General features: G+C 41.9%; 1 protein-coding gene across 1 annotated transcript in view; it reads left to right on the forward strand.

The window, feature by feature from the left end:
* The window catches only part of cpt1a2b (carnitine palmitoyltransferase 1A2b), a 67,774-nt gene extending 54,173 nt beyond the window's left edge, over positions 1-13,601 (forward strand). The window contains exons 14-19 of the mRNA XM_079252689.1: positions 4,343-4,507; positions 6,704-6,832; positions 8,028-8,183; positions 10,195-10,308; positions 10,382-10,474; positions 11,870-13,601. Coding sequence (XP_079108815.1) covers positions 4,343-4,507; positions 6,704-6,832; positions 8,028-8,183; positions 10,195-10,308; positions 10,382-10,474; positions 11,870-11,989 — 777 coding nt within the window. The 3' untranslated portion in view covers positions 11,990-13,601. The remainder of the gene's footprint in view (positions 1-4,342; positions 4,508-6,703; positions 6,833-8,027; positions 8,184-10,194; positions 10,309-10,381; positions 10,475-11,869) is intronic.
* The last annotated feature ends 7,028 nt before the right edge of the window (positions 13,602-20,629 follow it).

Below are 20,629 nucleotides of genomic sequence, written 5' to 3' on the forward strand. Positions count from 1 at the left end.
CAGCCTGCGGTCTCATTTTCATCTTTTAAGTGACGGCGAAGGTGAAAAATATTTTAGTTCACAGTTCAGTACAAGTTTACCTGAGACTTCTCAGTCGGACTGATGAAGCAAGATAAGACCTAATTTATGAGGGTATGACGTACCGTATGTGGGATTTAAAAACAAAAATAAGGAATATTGCTAAAAATAAAAAAGAAAAAAATCTTTGTTAAAGATAGTAAAATCCCAGATCAATGTGTGAGATCTGGAATAGTGTCCCAGTGGTCCAAACAGAAGGAGATTGTTTTTATTATGGCTCTGATTTTTAACCAGCACCGGTGGAAAAATCCTCAATACTCTTATGCATACGTATGAAGCAGAAGATGTTGTAAACTGAGCAGACTGGAGATGCACAATATTATCGGTACAATATGGGTACCAGACGATATTGGCTTTAAAATGAAGAACTGGACATCAGTGTAGTTTTCAAGTTAAAATAAGAGGCATTACTTGGTGATGAAAGCGCGGGAGCGTTATGATCATAGACTGTATATACAAAGATGGATGTAGCCTCCGTGACGTCACCTGTAGGTTTCTGAAGAACTGAATTGAAGCTCATTGGGTGTTTTTCACATGGTCTGGTTAAAAAGCAAACTAAATATCGTCAATACCAAAGAATTGCAATTAAAATCGAATCTGAACGAAAAAAAAAGTTAAAATTCGAATTGTGAGAAAAGCATATCATCCCAGTTTTAGTAAACAGAGTGGATTGTCATAACAGTATAAATGTTCTGTCCTGTTTTCCACATGCATATGCGGCTTCATGCTCAATGGGAGCGTGCACGTGGTTTATACGACAGCTGTGTTGCAAGAGTGGTTGACTTTTTGTCTTTACGTCCTCTGCTGGATGTTTCTCTGCACCTGCTGCAGAAATATTCCTGAGCTTTTTGGGTTTCAGGAAACCTCTTGATGATGTGGACAGTTATTCCTGTCAGGTCCAGTATGATGCCACTTCCAACACTGATCCCTTTCTGTGAAGTTATGTCATCTTGTTGGGAAGTTGAGAATAAAACGACGCAAAATCTCATGAAAAATGACCACTTGTGGCCAAAATAGGTAGCAATGAAATCAATAAATGATTGGTTCTCTACCAGGTGAGAGTATAATATTGGTTATTAGACCAAATCTGCTGAAAGTGGCCTGTAATACAAGAACTGCATCTGTAAAGGATGCCAGATGCTTTTGGAGACGGGTCCAGATATCACATTTCTGTAAACCCCAATCTGATAAGGAAGAACAATCATAATGTCTATGAACATGTCTACGAACCTGACGGTGGGTTTATGTAAAACAAGAACAGCTAATAGTTTATAAGGTTTATCAGAGGATATTGATTTTTGCTTAAGTAACTTCAACTGGTTTTAATAGATGCTTGAAGCAGCTTGGAGAAACTCTGTTGGTCTTCCAGTTGACGAACACCAGTTTGTGTTTTTAAATACTTGTCAGGAATATTTATAACATCTATGAACTAGATGGGTGATGTTAAGAGAGGGGTGTTCTCTGGGGTTTTCAGTGTTTCTTGTTTGGCATACTTTCCAAGCGTCTTTATGAGACGATGCAGGCTCTGAAGCATGTGGTGAAGGGTGAGATGTAAACTTTGAAAGGAAGTAAGCTGGAGGGGCAAAACTTCCTCTACAGACACCCGGTCTCCTCCTGCAAGAAACACAGAAACCTTTGAAACAGTCCTCTTGTTTTCACTTTGGTCTGTGTACATGTTGCATGCATTTGTCTTAAAGTACCTTAATGACCTGAGCAACAACTGAGTGTTAAAATTGATTGTGTGGAAGTTAAACCAGTAACCATGTCACTTTCAGGAGTAGATTCTGTTAATGTGTTAACGTGGCTGTTCCACCCTTTGTTCTGTTGTGGACTGGTGGTTGTGTGCTTGAACCCAATCAGAAAGTGAAAAGCCTCTGATCCTAACATGCTGAAGTTATCGTGGGGTATTGATGCAGCATATCGTGTCAGACAAACATGAAGCACAACTGTTGTAGTAAGCTGGTCAGGGTTAGGGGTCAGTAAGGTAAGTCCGTGGGAAATAAAGAAGTTAAGCGCTTTTCATGGAACCACTTTTGTCTTTCAGGTCACTTTTAGCTCCATTTTTGGCCACCATTTTGGTTGTTACCATAGACTGTATATAAAGAGATGGACGGAGCCTCTGTGACATCACCTATTGGCGGTTCCTACCATCGCCATCTTGGCTGGGTCACGCGTGTTGTTTCGCCTGGAAAATACAAATATGGGCAAAGAGGTGGAGCTGAGAGGGGGGCTGGAAGCATAAGCGGGAGATCGGGTACCTGTCAATCAAAAGGACACGCCCCTAAATATGCCAAATTTTTAGATTAAATTACTTTTAAACGGGCGAGTTAGAAAAAAATTCACTCCCCCCACAGTTGTCATGAAGGTAAACCTGACCTATTAAAGCTAAAATGGATTTTTGAACCAGGCTGTAAACATGTTTATTTCTGCTGTGAAGTTGGTCTTTTTAACATGGGAGTCTATGGAGATTCGCTCTGTTTTGGAGCCCCTAGTGGATGAAGGGGGAACTGCAGTTTTATGCACATAGGCTTCATTTTTAACCACCATGGGCTCCGTCCATCTTCCATATACAGTCTATGGTTGTTACGCCTGATGGTGTGTGTGTGTGTGTGTGTGATTTAAGGTAAACTATACACCAGGCAAAAGTTAAATACCCATTTTGGGAATTTTAGGACAAAATAAACATACAGTCTAACATTGTAACCCTTTAGGTCAGATTGGTCAGTCAACTTCACTTCTAATAAAAACTGTATGTAATCTTTCAAAACATTTAACCCTTTAAAGGCCCATTTGATCACATCATCTATGTTTATTGGGGGGGGGGGGGTAGAACTTTTCCTTATAATACATGTTAAAATGGCAAAGTTTGGTTTAAACATTAAAATAATTATTTTTAGAGTTAGAGAGATTTTTGAGTCCTTGGCTGCCTGTCATTGCTGTAGCATGGAGCACCGTGCTGCTGCCGTTTTGGAGTGTTTTGACTCCTGTTTCAGGACTTGTTGGGTTCTGGATCAGCAGATATGGAGGGCTAATTTTGCTGGGAGGGTTTGTCGAGGCATCTTCAAGGTTTGTGCTGGTTGTGAGCTCTTTGCGTGCTCGGAGAACTCATTTTGGGAGCATTTTGATGTGCATCCAGCCAAATCAGCTTTCCATATGCAGAAACTGAAAAAGGACGTCTTTTGGCGTATTTGGCAGTCAACCTTTTGATTCAGGAATACAGTAAACGTCTTTGGCAGGCAATGAGGTAAAAGGTTACCAGGAAACATATTTTATGGCTATTTTTTATGGATTTTTTTCATCGTGGCGACATCATGTTATTAAATTGGCCTTTAAAGGATTAAAATAATGTGAATAATTACACAGTTGGCATTTGTGATTAGGCCTACAGTTAATGAAAGATTTTAAAGGTGAAAAATAATGAAAAATATTTAATAATGTTTTATAGCATTGGTTTGGGAAACACTGCTGTAGTTTCACATGAAACAACTAAATGCAAACTTCCTAGCCTTAAGGGTTTTAGGGGTTAAGGAATGAAAGTTATTTCCCACGTACAAACAAATAAGAGGGCTGCACGGTGGCACAGTGGTTAGCACTGTGGCCTCACAGCAAGAAGTTCACTGGTTCAATCCTTGGCTGGGGAGGGGATTGGTCAGTGGCCTTTCTGTGTGGAGTCTGCATGTTCTCCCCATGTATGCGTGGGTTCTCTCTGGGTACTCTGGCTTCCTCCCACCATCCAAAGACATGCATGTTAGGTTAATTGGGTACTCTAAAAATTGCCCCTAGGAATGAGTGTGAGCGTGAATGGTTGTTTGTCTCTCTGTGCGGCCCTGTGATGGACTGGCGAGCTGTCCAGGGTGTACCCTGCCTGTCGCCCAAAGCCAGCTGGGATAGGCTCCAGCTTCCCCGCAACCCTGAATTGGATTAAGCGGTTCAGAAAATGAATGAAGGAACAAACAAATAAGGTTTCCTGTAGTAAAAACACCACATAATCAGTTTTATCTCCTGCTAACTGCAACAGGCTGAATCTTTCTGCACCGAAGCACAAAATTGCTAATCACAGCACTAGAGTTGGTCTGATTGCTAATCAGACCACAGATCACCTGCTGGGAAATTAAACAGCAATGTAATAAACAGTAAACATGTGAGCACCTTTACATATTTCAGCAAGTCGGTATGCTACCTTGACAGCTTGATATTTAATGTTGGTCAAAGTTAAAGCTACAGCCTTGGAATGTGTCTAATGGTCTTCTTCTGTTTGCTTTAGGTTCAGGCTCAGGTCAGTCGCTCCCTGGCTGTCGCCCAAGCTCTTGCAGATGACGTTGACTGCCACATTTTCCCCTTCAGAGACTTTGGAAAAGGACGGATCAAGAAGTGTCGGATCAGCCCTGATGCGTTCATTCAGATCAGCCTCCAGCTGGCTTATTTCAGGGTAAAGTTTCATAAAATACTCATGGTTTGCATTCAGAACCAGAAACCGTTTCATTGCCATTGTCAGTGAGAGGTTTCACAAACTGGGAATATTTCCAGGGGTAATGGTGCAAAATGGAAAACAGAAGTTAGTAGAAATCAAATGAATAATAAAACTTTAAGATAAATGAAATATAATTAAAGAAGAATTGTATTTTAACCAGTATTTTATTACGTTTAGTCATATTCTGCTGCTCAATAATACCTGAATGTAGCTGAAGTCCAGATGCCGATAGGGTAAGGGGTAATCTCTGTCACAGCACTAGAGTTGTAATCAGTCTGGAGGAATTAAAATAATCTGAAACTCTACTCACATGTACAAATGTCACCTCATCTGAGTGTGTCGGGCTGTGCATGTCATGCTGTTTGCGTGCCAGGGGGCTTTTTGAAACTATATCTGATCCCATCTGTGGAATGTGATCTGTGAAATAATAACTTCCTAAAGACGCGTTATGTAACTTTCAGACATGAAAACTCTGTAATGAGGAACTGGCTGTTTTAAACACGCAACATTGCTGATTCAGCAAAGAAACGCAAGAAGATTAAAAGAGAGAAAGAGACAAAACAAGAGTCATCGTCAGATGGTCTTCTACTGGCTGGAGAGAGCTAACAGGTCAGCTAGGATGTAAGATGGATGCTGAATTAGCCGTCGATAGGAAAATGTTTAAAGTTCTGCAGTGTGTCTTTAAGCTTCACAGGTTTTTTCTGTCAAACCCACTGCCAACCACTCAAAATGCTGAAGTGAACTCTGGACTCAGTACTGCCCACTAATTAAATCAAACAAATTCACATCATTTATCCATTAGGAAGTGTGTTTGCAGAGGAGACGATGCTACAGACACAATAAAAAAAAAACAACCAATGAAACATATGAATACATAAGACATCCATTTATACTGATCATCATAATAAAACATGGATTACATTCAGAAAAATCAACATTAGGAGTTGATTTGCTGTTATGCAAGCAAATGGAGGTTGACGCTGTCTTTGTCCTCAGTGCATCCTGGAGGTTGCAGGATGTAGTCACGGTTCAGTGGGTGTGACGATTCGGTTCATCCACTAGTCGATGGGGTGTTGTTTCCAGGTCACACAACATGTGGGAAATATGTTGGAATCCTGCTTTTTTTTTTTATATAACCCATTCACCCCTTTCATTCCTTCCACCTTCTGTTATCATTTATTTTTATTAAATACAACTTCACCATCAGTAGATTCCTATAAACCTCCAGGGTTTTTTGTTTTGCCTGTTCAGAGGAAGATAAATGTCCTGAAAAATCCTCAAAAATAAAAACTTTTTCTGTGATTTATGCTCAGATACATGTCCTCTACTTGATGTAGTTTTGTTTTTGTTTAATCGGAGCATATTTCCAGGGTCTAAAACTCTCTTCAACTCGTCTTGCTCCCATAGACTGGGTATAAAAAGATGGATGAAGCCACCGTGATTTCATCTGTAGGTTTCTAATATAAAAGCTGAAGTGAAGCTCATTGGACGGTTCCCATCGTTGCCATGGCAGCATCACACGTGTCGTCTCTCCCGCAAAATGTAAAAATGTGCAAAGAGCTGGAGCTGAGAGTGTGGGGGTGGATATTTAGCAAACTCCGACTGCCTGTAGCTAAAAGCTAACTGAGCTAACCCAGAGCTAACAGAAGGTAACAGAAGCTAACAGAAGCTAACAGATGCTAACGGAAGCTAACAGATGCTAACAGAAGCTAATGGAAGGTAACAGATGCTAACAGAAGCTAACAGATGCTAACGGAAGCTAACAGATGCTAACAGAAGCTAACGGAAGCTAACAGATGCTAACAAGCTAACAGACACTAACAGAAGGTAAGGGAGCTAACAGAAGCTAACGGAAGCTAACAGATGCTAACAGAAGCTAATGGAAGGTAACAGATGCTAACGGAAGCTAACAGATGCTAACAGGAGCTAATGGAAGCTAACCAGCTAACATAAGTAGGCGAGTTAAAGCTAAGTCACACTTTTAGCTAGCTAAACACCACGGTTGAGCTCTGCCTTCTAGCAGCGGGATATCAAGTCCCTTTCAATCAAAAAGGACACACTTCTAAATATGCTACATTTTAACCACACCAAACACGCACACGCAGTTGTCATGGAGCCAAACTCAACTAAACCTAAAATGTTCTTGTGTTCCAGGATCGCAGCAGTTTCTGCCTGACCTACGAGGCGTCGATGACGCGTCTGTTCAGGGAAGGAAGAACGGAGACCGTGAGGTCGTGCTCTAACGAGAGCTGCGCCTTCATCAAAGCTCTGATAGGTGGAGAGGTAAGCCGCTAACCCTAACCACTAATGATCTCTTCTAAAGACGACACTTAAGAATGAGGCAATAAACACATTCATTTATAAATCCCACACTAATCTCGCGTTTTATTTCCAGCAGAATTTAAACAACATATCAGATGCTGAAACTGAGACTTTTTACCTTTTTGTGGCAATTGATTGTTATGGTTCTGGTCTGCTTAACTGACTCCTGCCTTATTTGGGCATGTTTCCTGCTCACCGCAGTTATAATTAATCTACTCAATCAAGGTAAACACCATGAAACCTCAGTTCTCTGCCAGATTATCTGCCAGCCAGTCTTAACTCCTGTCTAGCCTGGTTTTAGTCACTGCTTTTTGCTTTGGCCCTGGATCTGACCCGGCTCTTTACCTCTGGCCCCCTCCTGGATTGATCAGAACCTGGATTTTTTCCCATTCTGGACGCTTCTCCAGCTCCAAACCACGTTGGCAGCCGGTCCTCTCTGTTTGGCATTTTTCCTGGCATTCCCGGAGTTTCAACACAGTCACCGTTATTAAATATGTTCTTGTCAATCAGTTTGTCACTGGTCCTCGTCTGGAGTCCAACATCCACGCTGATACAGCAACACGCCGTCCATGCTGTCCACAGAGAACTCCACATCTTCATCCAGGTTTCCACTCAGAACATTTTAAATGAGCTTTGTTGGTTCTGGATCCTGTTCTCATCTGGCTTCCTCTCTGCATGGTGAAGCTTAAACCTGCATGTGTGCATTTCAGGGTGAACTGTGTTCACAGACAGAGATTTCTGGACGTCTTCCTGAGTCCCTGCAGTGGTTTCCAGTAAAGAACCACGTCTGGTTCTTTACTGGACCAGCGTCCAGTTATGTTCAGTCCATGCAAGGAAAGAGATTCCTCCCGATTGTCTAAATCTTTGGATATTTTGTGGAAGAAGTTTTACATTGAGGGACATTTTTCTGAAGTTGTTCCACAGTTTTTACATGTAGTTTGTCTCGAATGAAGCTCTCTTTATCTTTACATCTGAGAGACTCTGCCTCTCTGAAATGCTCCTTTCATATGGACCTGTTACTGGTTAACTCCAGCATTTTGTCGCCATGTTTCAGCTTTTATCTGTTGCTGCCATGAAAGTTGGGACAGTTTTACAGCAGATGTTTGGTTTTTATTGAGTTTGTAAGGATGAAATGAAATGTGATGTGGTTTGACAGTCAGAGGACGAATGCAGACGTCTCTTCCGGCTGGCGTCCGAGAAGCACCAGAACCTTTACCGAATGGCCATGACAGGAGCTGGGATTGACAGACACCTCTTCTGCCTGTACGTCGTCTCCAAGTACCTGGGAGTGGAGTCGCCTTTCCTCAAAGAGGTGAGCTGACAAGTGGTCCCACACTCTTTGGGTCATTATCAGGAAGTTACTGGACTTGAACCAAGCGACAGCCTCCAGCGGTTAAAAGTAAAGCCTATGTGGAAGTGTATAAAACTGCAGTTCCCCCTTCATCCACTAGGGGCTGCAAAACAGAGCAAATCCCCATAGACTCCCATGTTAAAAAAGACCAACTTCACAGCAGAAATAAACATGTTTACAGCCTGGTACAAAAATCCATTTTTGGTTTATAGGTCAGGTTTACCTTCATGACAACTGTGGGAGGAGTGGATTATTTTATAACTCGCCTGTTTAAAAGTAATTTAATCTCGAAGTTCGTCACATTTAGGGGCGTGTCCTTTTGATTGACAGGTACCCGATCTCCCGCTTCAAGGCAGAAGAACGTAGAACAACCGCGGTTTTTAGCCAGTTAACAACGTGACTTAGCTTTAGCCTGCTTACCTCTGTTAGCTGGTTAGCTCCTGTTATCTCCGGGTTAGCTCAGTTAGCTCTTCGCTACAGAAAGCTCGGAGTTTGCTCACAGCCACCCTCTCAGCTCCACTTCTTTGCCCATATTTGTATTTTCCGGGCGAGATGACACGCATGACGCTGCCAAGATGGCGATGGTAGGAACCGCCCACCGAGCTTCAATTCAGCTCTTCAGAAACCTACAGGTGAGGTCACAGAGGCTGCGCTCATCTTTCTATATGCAGTCTATGGACCCACACCACAGTCGTAGGGCTGCAGTGCAGGACCCCCAGCTATCCAGAAAAGAATTAGCAATCCTGGAGCCCACAGTGAGGAGGATCCCCATGAAGACGTAAAAATGTTAAAAAGTTCAAACAATTATAAACCTAAAAACAGTAAGAATAGAAGATAAAAGCAACAAAAATAAAAATATGATGAAACACTTCATAAAGATCATGGAATAAAGTTATAAAACATGAACAAAAGCTGAGTGAAAGGAGCCGAGCCTCTTTGTGTAGACATAAAAGGTCTCTGCAGGTCTCTTCTGGTAGGACGTTCCCTCGACGAGGCCTCGCCGCAGGTTTTAGTTCTTAGTTCAGGAACAACTACAAGGCCGGCCCGGTACCAGAGAACCCAACGCTCCACCAGGGTTCGTAGTTTAAGAATAAACCAGATAAATGTGAAGCCCAAGACCGTTAAGACGTTAATAAATGACGAAAAGAACCTCAAAATCAATCCTGAAACACACGTGGAGCCAACGCAGTGATTTTAAAACAGATGTAATGTGTTCCCGTCCTCTGGTCCTCGCCACAACTCATGCTGCTTGCCAGGTCCAACATGGCCGTATCAGCACTGATAATCACAACAAAAACAATAAGAATAGAAATCTTCAGACTATATCAGACATGTTTCCCTTGGCAGAGTCTGTCTGGTTAAATCTGGAGCACAGACTGCCGTTCTGTTTGCTGCGATGCTGGACGGGTAGAGAGGAACTGCTGCCTTATGAGGCAACAGCACCTTAGAAACGCTCCTTTCAGGAAGTCCAGAGAGCGGGACGTCACAACAACTGGATCTACTGGGAATAAGGGTGACATCACCGCTGTACTGGCAGACGAAGGAGATGGATGGACTCTGACATTATGGATAAAAATGCAGCTCAGAGATGAAAAGCAAACACAGATTTAAGGCACAGAGACATTTATGTTTCATTAGATTAAACAATTAAACTCTGCACATCCCAGCATATTATCTTGGATGTGTGTGTCAGTTTAACTGGTTTTTTATGTTTTACAAAGCCTCCAGCATGAGGACTCTTACTGAACCCAGTTTATACTGGTTTGGTTCGTTCCAATCTGATGTCTGAATGGCCAAAGACTGAAGCAGCTCTGACAGCAAACCGTCCTTCCCAACAGAGCAGAACCGCTTTAGAAAGCCTCAGATTGTTGTCAGACATGACGGCTGTGGAGCTGCTGCATGAATCCACAGAAACGATCATCAGCAGCTTCACCTGCTGGTGGTTCTTATCTCGCTCCCCGTTCCGGTGCAGGTTCTGTCCGAGCCGTGGCGCCTCTCCACCAGTCAGACTCCAGTTCAGCAGATGGAGCTGTTCGACCTGAAGAACCACCCGGACTTCATTTCGCTCGGTGGAGGATTCGGACCGGTGAGTAGCATTAACACAGCGTGTGTGTGTGTGTGTGTGTTGCAGGTTTAACATTGTACTCCTGTTATCTCAGGTGGCGGATGACGGTTACGGAGTTTCCTACATCATCGTGGGGGAAGATATGATCAACTTCCATGTTTCATCCAAATATTCCTGCGGTGAAACTGTGAGTATTTTCTAGAAAACTCCTCCGAGGTTTTCACACACCGCAGGAAGGCTGCCGTTAGAAACCGCAACAGTCCTAACTGAGGATGTAGCGCTACACTCATCGGCCGTTTTATCGTACCGGGTCAGAACTGCTGGAATCCTTGGTGTCACAGATCCAGTAAGGCGTTGGAAACGTTCCTCAGAGGTTTCCTCCATGTTGACATGAAGCATCACACAGTTGCTGCACATCATGATGAGAATCTCCCGTTCCACCACGTCCCAAAGCTGCTCTGCTGGACTGAGGTCTGGTGACTGTGGAGCCGTTGGAGGACAGTGAACTCATCGTCATGGTGGAGATGATGTGAGCTTTGTGACATGGTGCATCATCCTGCTGGAAGTTTCCATCAGAAGACGCTACACTGCGCTCTTCTCCATGTCTACATGTGCTGCCGTGTGATTGGCTGCATCGTAGCCAATGTGCTTTTGTCCCGATTCGATTCAGTTTTTGTTTTTTTTTTATTGAGATTCTCATAATTTTTTGATATTGCTGATTTTTGTAGATTAAAAATACATAAAAAATGTATAAAACTTCTTTTTTTACTCGTCATTTTTCTAGAATTAAATGAGATAAAAACTCCACAGCAGTCAGACCATCATTCTGCTGCTGTAACGCCCCAGAAGAAGTAAAGAGATCAATAAAAACAATAAAAATTACTTTTTTTTTTAATCCATTTTTTAAAACAAAACAAAAAAAAAATTTTAAATTGTGACGCAAAAAAATCCATATTATTTATTACTAGATATGATTTTCCCGCCACTACTAGATATATCTGCGTATCTAATAAAGCGGCAGGTGAACGTAGGAGATGTTTTTATGTTTTAATCAGCGTTTGTTTCTCCTGAAGTGATTCTGTAAGAAGCTACAAAGAGTTTAGAGACAGGAAAGTAGTTTGTAACTTCTCATCCTTCCCTTTGTGACCTTCGTTGCAGCTTTTCATCAGATTTTATCTCCTATCTGAGAGAAACGCTGCCTGACATGAGATCAGCGCCGTGCAGCTGGAAAGCAGCTGCTGTTTATCACCACTTCTCTCTGTCTCAGTCACTCGTGTGTGTGTGTGTGTGTGTGTGTGTGTGTGTGTGTGTGTGTGTGTGTGTGTATCTTGTTTCGACTGTCTCAACTTCTGTTTGCTAGATTTTTTTCTTCGTCTGTTTTACTCAGTCGTCATTTAACCGCAGAGTGTGACGACATATCTGAGCCTGCTCTCGCTTCCCTGTTCTCTCACACGTCCAGCTGGCGGCGTGAGCTGGACGCCGGCGCCGCTGGGAGGGTTGCTGGTGGACAAATGAGGGACACTAACAGGAAAAGTTCCACTCGGTCCGCCAGTAAAACCTTCTTCTCTTCTTCTGCTTTCAGGACTCTCACAGATTTGGAGCTCAAATCAAAAAGGCGCTCCAAGACGTCATGAGTCTCCTGTCAGCTGATCCCAAAACCTCCTCTTCCTCTTCCTCTTCCAAGTCCAAGAAGGTCCTGTGAATCCAGCTGACGGATGTCAACAATCCAGACCCTCCTCTTCCTCACGTGTAACTAACAGACCACAGCCCTTACAGCAGCCTGGTGACGCTTTCACCGCTTCATGGCGGCGGCGGCGGCGGCCTTCGGGAGGAAGACGACGTTTAGGTTTAGATAAACGTGTCTGAAAGACGCTAAACATGGAACGATGAGGAGTCGTTACTGTAAAGGGTTAAAATTAATGAAGCCGCTTGTAAAGAAGGGAAATTTTTCATTCATATTTTTATCTAAATTTCTTTTAATGCATCAAACACACTGATGATGATGATGATGATGAAGGTGTCGACATGCAGCTGTTTCTGGACCAGTGTTTATCCTCCCAGCTGAACGCGTCTCGTTTGGGCCTCGTTTTGTTTCTTTCGCCTCCATGTTCGCCACTTTCCAGTTTTCTGCACGAAGAAGCAGAAAGCCGCTCCAGCTGCTCGCCGGCCGGCTGGAACCGGGAAAAGAGTCGGTGTGGGAAACCTTCCAGATGTTTCTGCCCACATGGAGCTAAAAACAGAAGCAGGAAACCAGCAGCTCAGAGACCAGGAGCCATGAAACAAACCCAAACTGGACTCTGGACTCTGGACTCGGCGGGTTTTAACGGGGACTTACTTTGCACAGCAGCAAGTTAATAAAGCATTTTTCTCAAAGCGGTTTATTTACGTCCCGCCGAACTTCACTGCAGGTCGTCGCATCAGAAAGGATGCAGGCGCCTCTGATTGGTCAGCTCCCGGGAGCGCACACACCAGCTGTCGTCGTCATAGAAACAGCTGCAGAGCTTATGAACCAACCGGAGAAACTCGGTCAATCATGTCAGGAGAAAACGTTGTCGCCAGGATCGGACTCCGACTGCGGCGCCACGGTTCTGTTTGGTTTGCTTGCTTTCTGTTTGTAGCGTCCCTCCATCTGCATCCATTGTTTTCACTTTAACCCTACAACTCGTCGTGTCCGTTTCCATGGTACCGGGTGTTTAATACGCGCCGCTCGCACTTCACACCAACAGGATTCAAGCTGCTGGCCTGAGCCAATCAGAGCCGAGGACCCTCCTTATCCCGGCTTTTTTTATTTACAGCATCCTTCAGACACGTAAAAGTCCGACCTGGAGACGTTGGATGCACCGATGCAGCCGAGAAAAGACGCTACGTTTGGCGTCCTGCAGGTCGACGGATTCAGTTCTGCAGGACGAGGTCCGAACTTTGACTCGTCGTAGAGGAGAGAAGAGATGAAGAGTTTAGGTGTTTAAAGCTTCGGCTTGTTTCCAGCCGTATTACTGCAGACTGAAGTGTTTCTTTACTGAATCCTTCATGGGATGATGCGACCATCGTCTCTCTAGTTACTTACTCAGCATTCTGGGATCCAAAGTCTGGAATTTTCCCCTCGTTTTCAGACGTGGTCAGAAAAGTAGCAAACAGCTGCTGGAAACAACATAACATCAAATCAAATCAAACTTTATTTGTACTTTTCATCACTTCAATCCGCTCATTTCTCAACTCTTACTGTGGTTTTTTATTCCTCCACTGGTCCAGTTTTTGTTCTCTTTACTGGGTCCAGTTAGTTACACTGGACCCAGTACGAAACCCGCCGATGGCGCCACGGTAAAGCCGAAACAAAAAGAACTGTGGTAACTGTGTGCGGTTGGAAAACGCAAACTGAGCGGGTCATGTTGGTACTGCAGCTGCTGTCAGCCTCTGGATGCTGCAGGACGGGTAGGAACCAGTCTCTGCTGGGAAGAGCTTCGTCCCAGTGCCTCTGGGACAGAGCAGTTAACAGACGGCGTGACAGGAGAGAAACGGGACGTTCAGGTCCAACTGGAACTTGAGATCATGTGATCAAAGCAACTTTAAGTCTGTAAACTAAAGAAAAAAGACCTGGCTGGTTAAGAATCTGCAGATTTCCTCCGTCTGACGGTAATAATGAGACATTTAAACACTCGTGCCTGAATCTGAAGCCTTTACTCCGTGCTGATCCACGACAAACATCCTGATCGACGCAACTTCAGCAGAAATCTCCCGACATGTGGCGACGGACCGCTCCGGGTCTGTAGGAGGAATGCAGCGGCTCAGTTTCTCCTGACATGTGGAGCTCAGAAATGTATGGAAGCCTGGTTGCGCCAAAAATGTGCGTCAAAATGCGCGTTCTCAACGCGTTCAGAGCACATTAAGGCGTTCTGAACGCGTGGAGAACGCTCAGAGCGCCTTAACATCCATTGGTGGAGGGGCTAAACCATTTCATTAAAAGTCATTGGGGCTGCTTCACCAGTTGTTGGTTGTCACCAGTGGATTTTATTAGAAAGCTATTATAATATTATTTTTATGAAATGCAAACCACTTAATAATAATAATAATTAAATATTATAATAGCTTACTATTATAGGACTGGTCTAACTCCAGTCCTTCAGGGTGTTAAAGGCGCATTTTGAAGGTGTTTTGACGCATGTTTTTGGCGCAACCGGGCTTCCGTAGAAATGTGTCGCTGTCGGAAACTTTTAGGTTTCATGTGAGATTTTTCCTGGAGATGAATTATCGTACAGCTGCAGCAGGTTTTTACTACAAACCTGCGACTTTTCTGTCGTAACTCAGACGTTTTCCTGCGTTAGTCTGGTGCTAGTTATACGATCCTGTCCGCACACATCTGATCTACACACACATCTGTAGATCTGCAGTGATCTGATCTACACACACATCTGTAGATCTGCAGGGATCTGATCTACACACACATCTGTAGATCTGCAGGGATCTGATCTACACACATCTGTAGATCTGCAGGGATCTGATCTACACACATCTGTAGATCTGCAGGGATCTACAGATGTGTGTTTTTGACAGCTGCAGCTTCTCTACCTCTCTGCTTTATGTTTGTACTTTAGACATGTAGGGACGTACTTCGCTTCTAATCCCTAGTTACAGACTGAACTAAATAAATACAGTATAAAAACAAAAAGAGGGACTGGAATAAAGAAAACTGGTAAATAGATTAATAACAAACTAACAATAAACAAAAACCTTTAAAAAAAAAAAATCAATAAAACTGAAAAAATTCTGACAGTATGCATGAAGAGATTAAATGATCTTTTTTGTTTAATTCGCTCAGTTTGTTTGGATTGTTGAGGGAATTAAATGTTTTATTGTATTTTGAGACACGTCTGTTTTAACCTTTTAATGCGCAAACTGAGTTACAGTTTTATAAAAACTGAATAAACACCAGGAAAAAAAAGTGATAAATTAATAAAAGAAAATAATTATAAATAATACTGAGTAGTCGAAGGCATGAAGAGATTGAATTCTCTTATTTAATAAATCATTTTTCTCCTTTTATTCGTGTGCGGCGACCATGGATGGTTTTATTTCGACTTCCCTGCAGAACAGGACGGGAATATTTTCTATTAAAGTTCTGGATGTTTGTCCTTTTGAAGCGATGTTTACGATGTGACATCTTCGCACCGGTCGTGCCTCGTTTTCCTCACTGAGCAGCGTTTTACTGCCGACTCATTGCTGTTACAGTTGTGTCTTCAGGTTTTAACAAAGTCTTCTGAAACAACTTGAGCAGCGGTTTTTAAACTACTGAAATAACGTCATGCGTGTTTCCTGTAATATGTTTGTTTATTCCCAGGCTGCTATGTTGACTCCTGATGTTTACTGATGTGTGAAATGTGCTTATATTACTGTTCTTTTGTGCTTTAGTTTCATTTTATTTAAATTTTCAGTGGACTTTGTGAAGCTTTTCAGAAATAAAGTGTGTAAAATAAAACTTTTACTGACGTGGCGGAGCTTCTGTAAGCGGTCTGTTGCTTGGTTGTTTGAGTCGCCAGGAGCCTCTTTTCCTTTTGGAGTAACTTTGGAAGGACAGATGGTGGAAGCGGGACCACATCATGTTTAAAGTGGAACTATTATGTGCATTTCAGGCTAATTTATTTTTATTTCTGAGACCAGAAGGGCTGGGATTGATCGAGTTATTGTCACAAATGGCTTTATTTACTTCAGACCGACCCTCTCCGTAGGCTGTCAGATCAGCCTGCGGGCAAAACGAGTGGATTGAGACTCTTCCGCATTAAGCCCCGCCTCCCGCCACTGCACTACATCGGGAGCGCGCACCGCACCTGCTTTCACCGTCATTGTAACGTCTCATAAACAGAAGGATTAGACTAATATGAACTCAATAAAAAACACAAACTACAATGTCAACACATAGCATACAGCCCTACATGTTGGAACCTGAATCAGAGCCTGAAAACGAAGTGGAAAACAGCAACGAATGCAGCAGGATGTCTCTCTTTGGTAAACTCACCAGCCATCGTTGGAAATAACTTTATCCCACGTTTTCCACCCGCCTGATGTATTTGTACATGCCCTTGTTAACCAGTAGAAGGTAACCAATCACCGAACCTTATCCCCCGGGACGTCACAAGGATTTCCATGCACCAACACACCTGATTCAACTCAAATGGATCCAACAGCTCCTCGCCATGCACTTCAGTCAGGTGTGTTGGAGCAGGGAGACAACAGAAACCTGCAGGATACTGGCCTCAAGGACTGGAGTTTGACACCTGTGCTCAAAGACCAGCATACACATAAAAGTCCAAACCACTGGTCCAGTTTTCTCTACCTGCATCAAAACGCGACCGCGTCATTTAGTCAGGAAACCATCCAGGTTTACTGCAGAACATTTAACACCAACGCCAGGTAAAAGCACGACAGGTCAACAGCTGCTTCTCCTGATTTATGCAACATTAGAAAATCCTTTTCTAAACGTCCTCATGCAGGGGCGTAACCATCATGTCAGGAGTGAGGGGCCACAAAGCCCGGTGGCGTACTGGTGAGCGCTTCCTCCCAGCCACGACATGCACATGTTGGGTTAATTGTTCTGATTAACTGATTATTTATAACATGGAAATCCCTTTTCAGAGGTCTGCTGAGCGATTTATCATCCTGTCGCTTTAAAATGCACTTCTTCTGTGTGGCTGAAGAACCACATCACCACTAAGAGCAGCAGAGGGCCGGACTCAGTACGACACCTCGTCAACAGTCTCACTCCTCGTGTTCAGAAGGTGTTTGATCATTATGTCAAGTGTTTGATTCCCATGTAAAGGATCTTAGACACCAGGATGTTTGTGGACAACAGGAGGCTAAAAGGACTTGACTCAAATGAAAAGGTTCTCCAGCAACAACTTGTTGTCTTCTTCTGCACCTGCCTGTTAATGAGCCACTGATTTGGGTCAGGTGTGTTGCAGCAGGGAAACACTAAAACCTGCAGGATGGTAGCTCATGAGGACCGGAGTTGGAGACCCAGATATAAACCTCCGAACAAAGAGATAAGTGTGTTCCTGAACAAGTTTGGCTTAAATTCTGTGAATTTCAGTAGAAGATATCAAACTGGTCTAAATGGAGGATTTTTGTCTGAAGAATGATTGTAGATCTTTTTTTACATCGATCCACAACTCATCATCCAGATGAGTCTGGTTGCTGAAAGGAATGTGGCTCAGAGGAAGCTAATCCCCTTCACCTGCCTGCTATAACCATATTTTATTCTATTCTATTATATGCTATTCTATATTATTTTATTCTATGCTATTCCACATTATTCAATATCTCTATTATTCTGTTATATGCTATTCTAAATTCTACTCTATGCTGTTCTATATTCTATTCTATATTACTTGATTCTATTCTACATTAATTATTTTCTAAATTATTCTATCAAATCAAATCAAAGATACTTTATTCCTCTCCGGGGGGAAATTCAGAGACCATGTATTGCCGACTATCATGTATTATTCTATTCTATTATGTATTATTCTATTCTATGCTTTCTTTTCTATATATTCTACATTATTCTATTCTATTATATATTATTCTATATTACTCTGTTCTGTTTTATTCTTTTCTATGCTTATCTATATTACTTGATTCTATTTTATATTATTCTATGCTATTTTATATTATATTCTATATTTCTATATTCTAAATTATTCTATTATGTATTATTCTATTTATATTCTCTATATTACTCTGTTCTAAATTATTCTATTCTCTGTTTATCTATATTGCTCTATTCTATTCTCTTTTATATTATATTCTATATTACTTTATTCTAAGTTATTCTATTGTGTATTATTCTATTCTAAATCCTCTATTTTAGATTATTATATTCTACATTATTCTATTGTGTTATTTATTTTTGTATTCTATATTACTCTGTTCTATTCTATTCTATGTTACTCTATTCTATGCTTTTCTATATTACTCTGTTCTATTCTAACAGTTCAGGGTCCGGCAGCACCAGACAGCGATGCAGTTTTACAGATTTAGTAAGAATAAAATGAAAAAACACTGGACTTGGTCAGAGAGAAAAACTATTTCCACACTAGAGACAGAAAACATGATAAAACCAGTATAACCATGTTAATACACTGGTGTGACTGAATACGATTAAAAGAGTCCATCAAGTCTGTCAACAGTGACTTTAGCAAATCCTTCTTGTTTTTTACTGATCTGGCATCAAACGACAGCAGATGAAATGTAGTCCTCTCCTGGACTAAACACGCGTCATCTTTTTTGTTTTGCAGCATCAGATCGCCGTGACGTAGATCCATGTTGGTTTGCCACCTTGTCTGTTTCTTCATCATTTATTTGCATTTTGTGTCACACTTGCAGGACAGTTTCAAGACATTTGGGGGCCCCAGGCAAAGCAGACCTGGAGGCCCCCCCCTCCTCACCCTACAAAAGTGTCTTACCAATCTAAACCCTACAGGAACCACTGCAGGAATGCTGTTTAAGAAAACTCAAACTTTCTTTTAATTTCCTGTCAGTGCAGGTGCTGCTTACATACATGGTATAAACTGCACACAAAGGAACGTTTATATTGGAGCCTTTGTTAAAAAAAAAAATTAGACTACAAACATGATGACCTAAAATAAAGTGCAGTTTACTCTTAAAATTATAATGAAATCACAAAAGTTCCCCATTTTTCGTTGTTCTCCCTCTGCTCTCTTTTGTGAAGCTGCTCAGGGTATTCTCAGAATTCTGAGGAAATTCAATATTTGGTGCTTATACCGGTCCTTTTCTCACAATTTGACAGCGTGCACCGTCAGATGGTACTCTTGGCCACAGTGCAGGGTCATCACTTAAAATGTCAGGTTTTGTGCAGGAGAAGTAATGTCAGTGACAGAAAGGGATGCAGATCAAGCGGCCACCTCCGGCTGTAAAAAGTTAATCCTATGCAGAAGTGCATAAAACTGCAGTTCCCTCTTCATCCACTAGGGGCTGCAAAACAGAGCAAATCCCCATTGACTCCCATGTTAAAAAGACCAACTTCACAGCAGAAATAAACATGTTTACAGCAGAAATAAACATGTTTACAGCCTGGTTCAAAAATCCATTTTAGGTTTAATAGGTCAGGTTTACCTTCATGACAACTGTGGGGGGAGTTTTTTTTTTTTTTTTTTCCTAACTCGCCCGTTTTAAAGTAATTTAATCTCGAAGTTCGGCATATTTGGGGGCGTGTCCTTTTGATTGACAGGTACCCGATCTCCCACTTCAAGTAAGAAGAACGTAGAACAACCGCGGTTTTTAGCCGGTTAACAACGTGACTTAGCTTTAGCCCGCTTACCTCCGTTAGCTGGTTAGCTCCTGTTATCTCCGGGTTAGCTTAAAATTAAGCTACAGAAAGCTCGGAGTTCGCTCGATGTCAATCATCCGCCATGACGCTCACAGTCCCCCTCTCAGCTCCACCACTTTGCCCATATTTGTATTTTCCGGGCGAGACGACGTGCATGACGCTGCCAACATGGCGACGGTAGGAACCGCTCACCGAGCTTCAATTTTTTTTTTTTTTTTTTTTTAAATGAACTTTATTTAAACAGTGGCAGGTAGTACAAATAGGTTATCCATACAGAGCAGTTGATTTAAACAAAGTACATAACAGCAGGACAAAGAGAAAAAGGAAAAGGAAAAAAATAACAATAATAATAAATAAGATATGTAGAGAAAAAAAAAGTAAAATAAATAATAGTAAAACTTAATCTAAGGGGTTATAACAGCTTAAACATATTACAGGCAGATATAGTTTTAATTGATTTTTGCTTTTTAGAATGAAGGATAGAGATGTATAACTTGAACTCTCCTACAAACGCTGAGAAACATTGTTTTTTTTATTTGTGAATTTACAGTTATGAATATGGGACTTAGCCATAATAAGGAGGAGATTTATCAAATACATACTAGAATTGTCATGAGAGTCCTTTGCTATGAGACCAAGCAGTGCATCCCTCCGGAATAAAACAAAGTTTACATTAATTTTTATCATGAATCAGATTACAAAACCTTTGCCGGAATATTTTCACAGCTGGGCAATACCAAAATAAATGTACAATTGTTTCAGGGGAGTTCATGCAGAAACTACAGAGAGTATCAATATTTAACTTGAATCTATTATGAATGTAGACTTTAGCTGGATAAATCCTGTGGAGAAGCTTAAAGGATACTTCTTTCATTTTATTTGTGATCAGAAATTTATTAGGGAGTAGCCAAACCCTCTTCCATGGGACATCATCTACAAACCTATTCCAGTGACTAATAGCACTTGGTTGTGATACAATGTCCATTTGAAATAAAGCTCTGACAG

This window comes from Telmatherina bonti (assembly GCF_933228915.1).
Source record: "Telmatherina bonti genome assembly, chromosome: 14".
Taxonomy (NCBI): Eukaryota; Metazoa; Chordata; class Actinopteri; order Atheriniformes; family Telmatherinidae; genus Telmatherina; species Telmatherina bonti.